This window comes from Phyllostomus hastatus, unplaced genomic scaffold, assembly GCF_019186645.2.
Source record: "Phyllostomus hastatus isolate PE091 unplaced genomic scaffold, TTU_PhHast_1.1 phas_contig_209, whole genome shotgun sequence".
Lineage (NCBI taxonomy): Eukaryota > Metazoa > Chordata > Mammalia > Chiroptera > Phyllostomidae > Phyllostomus > Phyllostomus hastatus.
The window spans coordinates 15,956,516-15,968,659 of record NW_025333735.1 but is presented as its reverse complement, the minus strand read 5'-3'; the positions used below and the strand labels follow the sequence as shown (position 1 = coordinate 15,968,659).

Genomic DNA, 12,144 nt, shown 5'->3' with positions numbered 1-12,144 from the left:
ATATTTTGAGATAATTGTGATTTGGGGCTTAAATTATATATAAAAATTGTCATTTTTGTATGTGTTAAAACTACTGTATCACAATTAACAGTACTTTTTAGTTGAACTACATACTAATGTAAATAAAACTGAATGGAGACATATTTACTACTTTATTAACATAGATTGTGAATGTACTTAATGGATTTTTTTGCAGTATGAGACCATAATGACCTTGAAAGCTGCTTCATTTTATGTGCAAAGAAGTCCTCTGAATTTCTATTTTAAACTTACTGAATCAGTGAAATAGTTAATTTGCAAATGCTAGCTGTATCCTCCAGTTTTGTTTTATGTATTGACACTAATCTATAAAGGTGTACGATGTGATTAGAATGCATTTTGAAGATGCTTTCTGTACAGGTACAAAACACAGGGACTAAAATAATGCTGTGCAGTATATAGCAAAGCCATTTTCGGCTTTGGTGTACTCAACTTTTTCAGTATTTAAAACAAGTGTTTTGAATAACATAAAAGTCTCTTTATTGTATAAATAATAAAATGTCACCTTATTGTACAGTGTCTTGTTTAATGTCAAAGCAAGATTTTTCTTAGTCAACCAGAATTGTAATAAGAAAACAGCATGTTTGTTTTAAAGAAAAACACAGACATTGTAATATTTGCAAATGTAACTTTTACTATGAACATGTACTATTTATCTTTATTAGTAATGATTTTTTTTATAATATGAGCATGCCTCAATCATCCAAAAGTTATCTATCTATCTATCTATCCATCCACCCATCTATCTCTGTGAGTTAATATACATTCTATTCACTGGCTACTTAATTGAATCACATGGTAAGTTTTATAACGACTGATCAGCCTAGCCTACTTCTCATGTTTCTGGTGTAAATAAAAATGTTTATATTTGATATTTATTCAATGAAATTCACCTGTAACAACTTCCCTTTTATAAAATTATCACATGACTACAAGTTTAGTTTTATGAACATTACAAGCAAACTTTAAAATTAAGGCCCTGGAATTTAAAAAAAAAAAATGGCACAAGGGTGGATTACAATACACCACAGACAAGATTATATATACAAATACCTGCTCAGTAAGTATTTAAACAAAGTACATTTCAAGATTTCTATGTAGTATACATTACTAGTTATGCTCTGTTGCTAATATCTATAGAATTAATAAAATCAGGTCTTCAGTACTTTTTAATAAAAAGAACAAAAAATATTTTTACACTGATAACACTGAGGGAAAAATATGCACATCCAGTCTCTTTAAACTTCTTGAATCTAGAAGGACCAGATTATTGCATGTAAACTTAATACAAAGACATCATTTAAAAAACCTTCTCAAGTTTTAAATTCAAAATTGTGAGAGTAATTATAACAACCCTTTTATTATTTTCTCCACTAATAACTATATCTTGTGTAGCATTTCTGTGACCTGAGAAACCATGACAAAATGATTTCATAAAACATGGGGTAAAGGCTAGAAGTATTTTAACTAGATTAAAACAAGAACAATACTGTGATGTTAATTTTAAACTTATGCTGAACCCAACTATATCACAAAAGTCCTATCATCAGTAACTGAAAAGTCTGATTTTTTTAAAAGGCAAAGAACAAATTCAAGTCAATTTTATATAAAAAAAAAATCAAAATTGGGTGGTCATACTCAAGTGAATGGTCACATTATGTTAACAGAAACAGAAAAGGGGGGGGACCACTTCTACAAAAATGCTTTGTCATAAAAGTATTACACTACATTAAATTAAAATTCAGTTTAAAAAAACTGTCTTCTATGTTGCAAGGGAATGAAAATGAGTAGGATAAATCTTGTGCAAAACATTCAGACCATACGCATGTACACTACACATGTATCACCATTACAAATGTACACAACACCTCAGAAAACGTTAATTATCAATGTAAGAATTCTAAGAATTAACATGACCAGAATTATAAAACAACTCCAATTTAAGTAGGAATTCGGCCTCTCAAATATTCCAGAATAGCAGCTGTTCCTTTCATTAATATGGCTGCTCGAGGAACACGGAAAGGATTCCCATCTAGTAGTAATGTTCTAAACAAAACAGAGAAATTAAGAATTTTAACCTTTTCCATTAGGGAGGCTTTTCTTCTAACTTCACTTATCATCTTATAAATAAGACTTGTGTATTTTTTTCCATTTGCCCATTTCAAATCTAGGCACTTCAACAGTTATAATTAGAATTGCAATAATAACCAAAACAGCATTAACAATACTTATCATGTGAAAGGTACTATGCTAAGTAATTTAAGTTCACTGACTCAGTTATTTTAACCCTATAATGTAGGTACCATTAATATTCCTACTTTAAAGATAAGGAAATAGAAGTTCAGAGAGGTAAGAGAGACTTGTCCAAGGTCACACAGCTGCTATTAAAGGGAAGAGCTGTGATGTGAACCATAATTTAACCCATCTTTTTCTCAGTCTCATAATAACCATATACTAAATGGTGGATTTATACAAGTTGGGGCAAAAATAGGTTTACAGTTGTGAGTGCCCAGAACAGTTTATTTTTATTATTATTTACTAATTATTATATTATTTTCTATACGAACTGCAAGCCTGCTTTTGCCCCACCCTGTATTTCCACAGGTGTGGAATGAGCACACCAGCAAGCACTCCCCTAAGGGGTAAACTGTGATCAGTATGTCCCCCTCCACCCTGGGAAACACTGACGCATGTCTGCCCCCTCCTACCCTTGACCAGATACACATATAAAAACCTATTTACTTGTTCTGAAATGAAGTTCAATTTAAAATTCAAGGGCCTGTTAATTTGTTCATTTAATAATTAAGAAACGCCTTAAATTATGATAAACTTTTGTATTAATTTTCAATAACTTAAGTGTTTATGTACACCAAAGTCAAAGGATTCATACCATATAATATATAGCATATCTAAATTATACCTTCAAATACTTCCATGAGCCTTGGGAATTCCTTTAAAGATTAATTTTTCTTAATTTATAGAAGTTAATTACAGTCAATCCTCATTATTCAGACTCTACATTTGCAGATTTGCCTACTCACTAAAACTTGTTTGTAACCCCAAAATCAAGGCAGCTGGCACTTTCAAGGTTATTCTTTGACACACATAGAGCAGCAAAAACCCTGAGTGACTGGATAGGCACATTCGCCACTGAGGTCGAACAGGTGCCTTCTTGTTTCATTCAGCTCCCACACTATAAACAAGGGTCCTATCCCCAGTCTACTTAGTGTGTCATTTTTGTATTTTTGCACTTGTTGGTAATTTCACAGTTTGAAATGGTCTACAAGTGTAGTGCTGAAGTGCTCTCTAGTTTTCTTAAATGAGAAGGCTGTCATGGGCCTTTAGAGAAAATACATATTAGACAAGTTTCATTCAGGCATGAATTCTAGTGCTATTTGGCCATAGTTCAATGTTGATGAATCAATGATATTTAAGAAGTTGTCTTAGCACAAAAATACACATTAAAAAATAAAAGGTTATGTATTAATTGGTTGAAAATGCTGTGACCAGAGGCCTGAAAGAACCTAACCCTTGCATCTAGGAGTAATGATTCAGTCTTCATTCATTTGATGTTTACAGAGATTTGATAGAATAAAACTGCTGCCAATAATGAAAATTAACTGCAATTGCCTCCTACGATTCACTAATAAGAGCTACCAGAGCAGATGCCAGTCCTGCCCTAGTAAAGTAAAATATGCCAGACCATCACCTGCAGTTTTCAATAATGAAATTACTTCCCACACATCCTGCTTGCCTTTCTTGTTAACATCTCAGACTCCCCTTATAGTCACTTAACAAGCATTTATGCTCTAGGCACTGGGATAACTTTCTTTAAAGGGAGACAAAGAAATGGCAAAAATGAATCTAAACAGAGAGGATGGGAAATTAGAGGAGTGACTAACTAGAGAATAAGGAAGGTTTTCAAATGTGATATTTGGGTTAATTATTGATAAAAGCAAGGTAAAGGCATCTGAGGCTGTGGTAACAGCAAACAGAGAGCAGGACCACGAAGCCCACTTGAAACAAATGCTGATAATGTGTAATCAAATTTTGAAAAACCCTAAATGCACAGCTGAATATATTCCCCTGACATTTTTACACAGCAATTTCAGATTACACAGTGATGAGAAAAGTATCACTAAAAATAATCAGTTATTTTATTTACATATATGTATGAGATAAACAAAGCTAAAAAAATAAATTTGGTAAAATTTGTAAAACAGAATGTGTATTTTGGGTTTGTTATCTATTATTTTTAACAGAACATTACATTTTTTACTTCAACTTTCCTGCTAGAGTATCTCAACAGAAAAACAAAACAACAAAAATGGCACTTCAAAAAATCAAATAAATGGGAAAACTTAGTACTACAATGGTGTAGTTACCTTAAGTTCACACAATTACCAAGCTCTGGTGGAATTTGTAGGAGGTCATTATTTTGAAGGTCCAATGTGATCAGATTTCCCATTGTCTTCAACTTTTCAGGATCCACAGATCCAACCTGATTATTACTAATCAAAATTGTTTCAAGTGTGGGAATGTGATACAGAACTTCAGGTAGTATTTTGAACCTACATAAATATATTGGAATCAGAGGCAAAATCATTCATTCAAATAGATGACCTTAATTTTGCTATTTTGAGATAAAACTTTCTTTAGTGTAAGTTATTTTAGATAACTTGGTTTAAGTCTTACATTCAAATTTGCCAGAAAATAAATAATATGAACTAATTTTGGAAACCCTGAAATATACATTAGGTGGATAGATTTGTAACAGTTCCTGTTTATTGTATAAAATCAAAAATTTAAAGTAAATTCTACAATGTTTTCCTTTTCACATTCAAAAGACAAGTAAATCTTCCTGAGATCCTGTATAGAATGTCTCCATGTAGGTATTCTTCCAGAGTTCACTTACATTTCTTATGAAAGAGAATCACTGCTAAACTTAAGTAAAAATTCAAGATTCCTATTTGCTTTGAATGAAGTCTCAAAAACAAGTGCATTTTTGGTTCTTGAAAAAGATGATAAACTAGCACAGGCTACCAGCTTCCCCATCCAAAGCAACCCTGAAGATGTCCCAAGGGAGGTAAGAAAGCCAATGGTTCTTAGAGCAATTAACACAAATCCCTGAGGACCTCTTGGTGCAACAGTAAAAGCTAAACTGAAGACAGCTCCGTAGTTCCAGAGGGACAGGGGAGTCAATAACCAGGAGTACAGCTGGACCAAACTGCCTCCTCCAATTAGTCCCTTCTCTTCTTTCTCACCAACCCACAAACAAGGTAATTTAAAAAGAAGTGGCTCAACTGTTAATATAGAAGTTAAGGTTAACTTTTGCCACTTCCCCAAAGATATTACCTGATAATGCAATTGACAACTCAACAGATAATTCAATAAAGAAATGATAGTTCAATAGAGAAATGGCAGTTCAATTCACAAGTAAAAATTAGGAGAGATCTGAGAAGTGCATCTATTTTTAAATTATGAGAACAACAATATAACCTACACACAAGAAAGCAAAGATAATGGAGCACACAGAACAAAAATTTAAATAGGCAGCATTTTAACATCACTATGCCTTAGCTTCTTCATTTGTCTAGAGGGTATTATAGTAACAGCATGAAATTTATACACTTGTGCCATATTAAACTCCTCGAAAGGTCCCAAACACAGCATGTTCTCACATGGTTGTGCCTTAGTATACACTAGTTGCTCTACCTGAGATGAGACTTATCCCTGTGGTCTGGCAAATATCTGCCTATTTTTCCTCAGTCTTGGTTATAATGCTATCTCCTTTACCTTCAAGTAATTTCGGGAACACTTCTGTGCATTATGCTTCGATTGCAGCAACTATAATTATTAAAATGACTAAAAAGAACAAAAAGCTATTATATGTCAGTTGTGAAAACTCCAAGCAAGCAACATCACTTTCAATTCTAAGCAGAACTAAGTGAGAATAAACCAAGATATTTAAAGAAAGTAAAACTATACGGCTTTTTTGTTTGGCTCTTTTAGTTGTATACTCTAGTTAGACCTACAAATTTTAAAGGAATAATAGTCACAGATCTGCCTGTTCTCTTACCTATTAAAGGAAAGATTGATTGTTTGTAGTCTTATCAACGATTGCATTTCTTCAGGCAAAGAATTTAAAAAATTGTTTCTAAATTGGAAAGAAAAAGATGATTTTACAAAAAAGTTTTGTTCAGCTTTAATTTATAATTTAAGTATTGATCAGACAAAAATTCTGTAGCTCTGTCAATCTTTGATCTGATTTCATTAAGGCTGAGTCCTAAGAATGCTAAATCAGTCAGCTGCCTCAAGAATTTGGTTAGTGTACCAAATCCTAATACCAATACACAACCAATCAACAATGCAATGACCTCTTTAACAGTAGAATAAACACTGTAAATTAATCCCTTATGTCTTTCAAATTAAACTCAGCAATATTTCTCATGGTCAGGACCCTTTAGATCGTGCCTGGAAATACTACATTATTTGATACCACAGATATTTCACAGGTGTTAATACATATATATCTTGCATGCAGACATGAAATTCTACTCCAAAAAATTGAAATATTATATGAAAAAATAAAACAGGACAGAAAAGAGATACTATGTGTTTAGAAATGTGTAACTTTCTATTACGCAAGTCCATTTCTACTTTAAGTTTAGAAGTTCAATTTGCACAGTGCTTTTTTTTTCTTTTTTTTAAGATTGTATGGTGAACCATGGTAATAAACAGAATCTCATTTACTGGTGAAGGATCAGGGAGGATGTTGGGAGAAAGGTTAACAAAATGGTGGGATTCCAGAGGCTGTATACCACCTATAATAGAAAGTATCTATGAGAAAATTATATCCAACTAGATGGCTACATATTATAATTGAATAATTTTCTCTAACCTATTTCTTTACATTCAGGAGCCAAGCCTAATATTTAAGAGCTGTATTTTCTACAGCTCAGCCTGTGTTCTGTTTTCTTTTTTCTGCACTTTTCTCTCCAGTCACTGCCTTTATTAAGTTGTATGGAATAACCTATTGCTGGTTTCTATACTTTTCAAGAAAGTCTTATAAATACCAGTATCAGACATACAAGCATATTTTAGTCACTTAAGTGGAAACTTCCCGATATGGTTGCAGATGAAGGCATACACACATGCACACACACCACTGAAGAAGGGGACGAAAAGAAATAAAGACAGCAACAAATGGGGACATGACCTCATCTCTCTGCTGTTAATACCAAACTAAAATGTGGTTTTGTACTGTTTTGCCAGTGCAATTGCCACCCCCCAAAACAGAAGTAAGTCTACATTTAGTAGGAGCACAGTAAAGTAGATTTGCTTTAATCCCATAAATAAAAAATTTTGTTTCTACAGGCAAAATAAAACAGACATAACTTAGCATATTGTTATTTGACTACTGTTTGAGCAGAACTAGAGGAACTATAAATAAACTAAAAAACACACCTAGTAACAATACATGAGCAGTAGGAAGCCTAGGCAGTAGACATATAGTTTAGGATAAAGTTTTACAGCCCATGCAAACAAATGACTATCTAACCCTGAGACATGTAAAACCATGAGATGTGATGCTTCTGATGCTATCACATTAACTTTGAACATTTTTCAACTTCCTATTACATCTACAGAACCTTAAGTAGTTTCTTTTGTTTTTGTTGCCACTCATAGTGTTCCACTTCTTTATTTCTGGCCATGCATATTTAATATAATATTTTGGAATCAAATAGTTTCTTAAGAGAAGCCATGCCAGCTAGCTGCTATGCCAGCATAGAGTTGACAGCTTTAAACTATTTGCTTTCAGAAAAAGAAGAATGTGAAGCAAACACTTTCCTTGTGTTATTTGTAATTCTACACAAGCATGAATCTATCAAAGAATGTGTTAGTATATTCTAGTATTTTAAATAATTTTGTCATATCACTTAACTTGTAATTTGTCTGTAAATGATAGATCTGATTAAAATACACCCTAAATGCTTAATTTTAAAGTTATCCTATATATTTTTACTAAACTAAACACCAATTTCCATACTTACTTAGAAAAATATAAGGGGAAGAGCAAAAGTTAGGCAAACTCAAAGACAAGTTATAATGAAAAAAATGAAGCAATAGTATCAATACATACCTGAGATCTAAAAAAGTCAATTTTTGAAGCATACATAATTCCAAGGATATAAAGGAAAGCTTATTAAAACTGAGATTGACATCAGAAGCCATGTCCTTCAGTTCCAAAATCCTGAAACAAAAGTAATCTAAAATGTTAGCACTTGAATTTAGAACCTCAAAACTATAAGCAGACCATAGAGGGTGGAAAGAACCCTACATTACATATCTGCTAATTATATTTTCTGTAACTTTCACGTTTCTCACAAAAATTTCAATCAGTTTGGATGTATAACTGATAAAAATAGATTTCTAAAAACAGCCTTAATATTAATCTGTCCCAAAATTTCTACATTTCCTTAAATGTATGTTGAAGTTTAAGAATCCATTTACTTTATATTTAAGCCAATTATGAACAAACAACAAAGATCAAAGCTATGCATTTTTTACTGTATTCTGTTAATGACTTGAATTCATAAAATAAATTATTTGAAATATATTCTGTAACATAAGTATTATTAATGCAAGAAATTTTACATATAATTTCACATTTAAAAACTATGAAAAATAATTATTTTTTTAACTAAGATACAAACAAAACTTAGAATGAAGCACTAAATAGAAATGGCATCATGAACAGTTCTTACCTTTTTGGAATTTCACATAACTGATTCTTACTGAAGTTAACAGAAGTTATAATGTTGCTTTTTACTGCATCAAACACTTCATCAGGAATCAAAGTTGTTTGTTTATCACTAAAAAAATATTTAAAATCTGCATCATTCTTAGTAGTCCAGAACAGTATTACTTTCCACTTTTAAAGAATTATAAAGATTTTATAGAAATTATAAAAATTTTGAAGGTAGTTGATTATTTAGTTCTGTAAAGAATGCCATAAAAACCTGCCAGCCCACAAATGTTAGCTGTCAAGAGTTCAGACATACTGCATCACAACACACTGCACCTCCTGAGCATTCATACACTCAATGGGAATAAAAATGAGAAATATATCTTCATAGTCTAAGATGTCTAGAAGTCATGTAGTAAATGGACAGTAATATAGTAAATGGATTCATCTATCTCAGAGTAGAATTAAATCTGTAATTTTAAAATCTGTTCTGCTCCTTTTCCTAAAAATCTCTAACAGAGGTTATCTGTCAACTTTCTTTAGGTAAATAGTTAACTGCAAGATAAGAATTACTTTTAAAAGTTCAACATATACTAAACTAGGGTTCTCATAACCTCAACCAATTTCTCTCTCCTTTAGAGTATGACAAAGTCGGTAGTAGCAGCCTTGGAACTATTTCTGGTTCTGCCACTAACAAGCTTTGTCATTTATCTTCCCTGAATCTCAGTTCTGGGAAATTATCATCTAAAGAGTTATTCATTGTTATTTATGCCAGATCTCTTGTAAATGTAAATTTCCTTTTCAGTAAGACTAACATTTTCATTAAGATTTTTAGTAAAATATAAATTTAACCTTAAATGAAAGTATAAAACTCTGACATTTGCTTTAACAATTTGTTGGTTATAATTAGCCATTATTCTTATGTCCTTTTTTTACAATTTTTAATTCCTAAAACATCATCCACTTAAAAACATCCTTGATGGAATGTCCACTGAATGACTATGTACAAGGAAACAATATTACTGGTGCAATATGGGAGACCTGGGTAAGAAAGTCATTGTAATACAGATAGGATAAAAGACAGCTTAAATTTCACACGCATTATGCCTGTTACTTTTTCTGCTTTAGGGACCCATGTTCTGCTGTGCAGATGCATCATTTTTATCTTTTCAATCAGCAATGCTCAAGTCATGGGAAACTGATTTACTCTTATCACACTTTGAAGATTCGTGCTATTTTTAAAAATTTAGTTGAAGGCATTTATGCCTTAAAATTGAGAATTCATTTGTATCTTAAATAGTATACTCCTTTCCAATTAAAATCTCTTAGGAAAGCAAATTACAATAAATTTAAAAACTAAATAATCTAAAACATATAATCATTAATTGCTATATTTATTATGCTTTAGTGATATGTGTGCTTTTAAAAAGTAAGAATAGTTATCACAAATAAAATTGTATCAATATTACTTTATAGATTATTTGGAAGATTAAAAGCAATAGCATATGTCAAGTACTTAGCACAGTGCCTAGCTCAAAACAGAGATTGAATGGTGCCCATTCAGGGTAGAAAGATAGTCTGTCTCCTCATTCAGTGTACTATGATACCTAGCACAGAATTTGATATCTAATAGGCTCCAAAAATATCTACTAAATAAATGAGCATATTATGTGGAGGATAAAACATGCGAAGTTGCCATGCTATGCTATGAAAGAGAAGCACAAATTTAAGTGTTACAGTGTCAAACAAGGAAGTTGGCTTAGAGTAGTGATTTCTATATACATCCGAGAGTGGCAGACAAGAGGTGAGAGCAATGTAAATGAAACACAACAAATCTGAAAAGGAGAGTGTATACTGACTACTGACCAGGTGGTTCCTAGTGACACGTAAGGAAAAGAGGCCAGATACTGAAGCTGGCTGTGTGGATAACTGAACAAATCTGGTCACTTACATGATTTGAGTCTATATTCTCCTGTATTTTCATTATAATGCCAAGCTAATCACTGCAGTAAGTTTGATAGGATTGGTTATTTGTATCATTGTTGCCTTCATAGTGAAAGAACACTTGACAACCACTCCCAATCTCTGTGTAGGTATCTTGCTTCCCCAATTGAATACACTTCCATAATATACAAAAATAATTTTTAGGCTTCTGTCTCATTTTATACACCAACATTATAATCACTTCAGATTTAATATATGTACACATTATTTAACTTGCATTCATATATATATTAACAGGATACAAACTCTCAAGCTTTGTTGCTTGGGGTGTTTATAACTAAATTATATTTATTTCTTATTTACCAATATAGACCCCACTACCAGCAATATAGAATCCTCTCTGGATGCTGGAGTCAGAAAATTTTATTAACAACCAATACTGTCCCTCTCTTATTTTTTACAACAGCAAAATGTTGTTTATCATAAAAATTTTACTATTAATAACTATCAATTTATCTCAAGCACAACAAACACAAAACACCTAAGGAATGGACACTAAAGTTCATTGTACTTCTCATATACTTCTATCTCATCATTGTTTTTACAAGTGCTATTATTCTAAGGCAAGTATACTAATGCACTCTGATGAATTCTTCCTCACCAACTGTCCTTTTTCAGAAGGATTATTTCCAAAAGTTTCCAACATGTTCTGTTATGTTTAAAAAATGAGTTACATACCTGTAGTCTAATATTTTTAATGTGATGATGGCATGCACATTGACCCTGCACTCACTTGGTAGTGTCATGGCAGTCTCAATAACAGAGTCACTTTGGCTAGGTCCATCATCTGAGAAAAAAAAAAAGTTATATAAAACCAATATGTATAGTACATTTTTAAAAAACATGAAAATACATTAGAAATAGTATATGTGATTTCTTGATATTATTGGTGAGAATGTCTTTAGTCATATGTTTTATTTCCAATAACTCATATCTGAGTTTGAATTTAATATTAAATTAATAGAAGACATAAAGTTACTATAATATGGCTTCAAAATCTATTAATAGTCCTTTCATAAGGAAACTGAGAAGTAGGAAAGAACCTTCAAAGAATAACTGTTGGGAACCATCTGCCTGGTTTCAGGAGCTGAAACCCGACGACAGGTGAAAAGGCCCCACTGCTAAGAAAGAATGCATAAAGTCCTGTGAAACTTGCTTTGCTTAGAATGTCCTCAATTTAAATGTTAAGGGTCCAAGCACACAATAAGTTTGTTTCCCAAGGTTTTACAGCCAGTTGGTGTCACCCTGTCTACTAGAGTCTGACTCAAAAGGACCCCCGTGATCCCAGAAATGTTATCTGTAAACAATACCTCCTTTCTTTGATATGCATCCCTATGCAAGCTAAACTCAAT

General features: G+C 32.1%; 1 protein-coding gene across 4 annotated transcripts in view; it reads right to left on the bottom strand.

The window, feature by feature from the left end:
• Window positions 1-12,144, bottom strand: part of LRRC40 (leucine rich repeat containing 40) — a 91,390-nt gene that overhangs the window by 38,303 nt on the left and 40,943 nt on the right. The window contains exons 10-15 of one of the 4 annotated variants that reach the window (XM_045835284.1): window positions 11,471-11,579; window positions 8,808-8,915; window positions 8,183-8,293; window positions 6,119-6,196; window positions 4,425-4,610; window positions 654-2,085 (exon numbers count right to left, since the gene is read on the bottom strand). In XM_045835284.1, the coding sequence (XP_045691240.1) occupies window positions 1,980-2,085; window positions 4,425-4,610; window positions 6,119-6,196; window positions 8,183-8,293; window positions 8,808-8,915; window positions 11,471-11,579 (698 nt within the window). In that variant the 3' untranslated portion in view covers window positions 654-1,979. Of the gene's footprint in view, window positions 1-653; window positions 2,086-4,424; window positions 4,611-6,118; window positions 6,197-8,182; window positions 8,294-8,807; window positions 8,916-11,470; window positions 11,580-12,144 lie in introns of those variants that run through there. The other 3 variants (XM_045835285.1, XM_045835286.1, XM_045835287.1) reach the window with 3 other exon arrangements.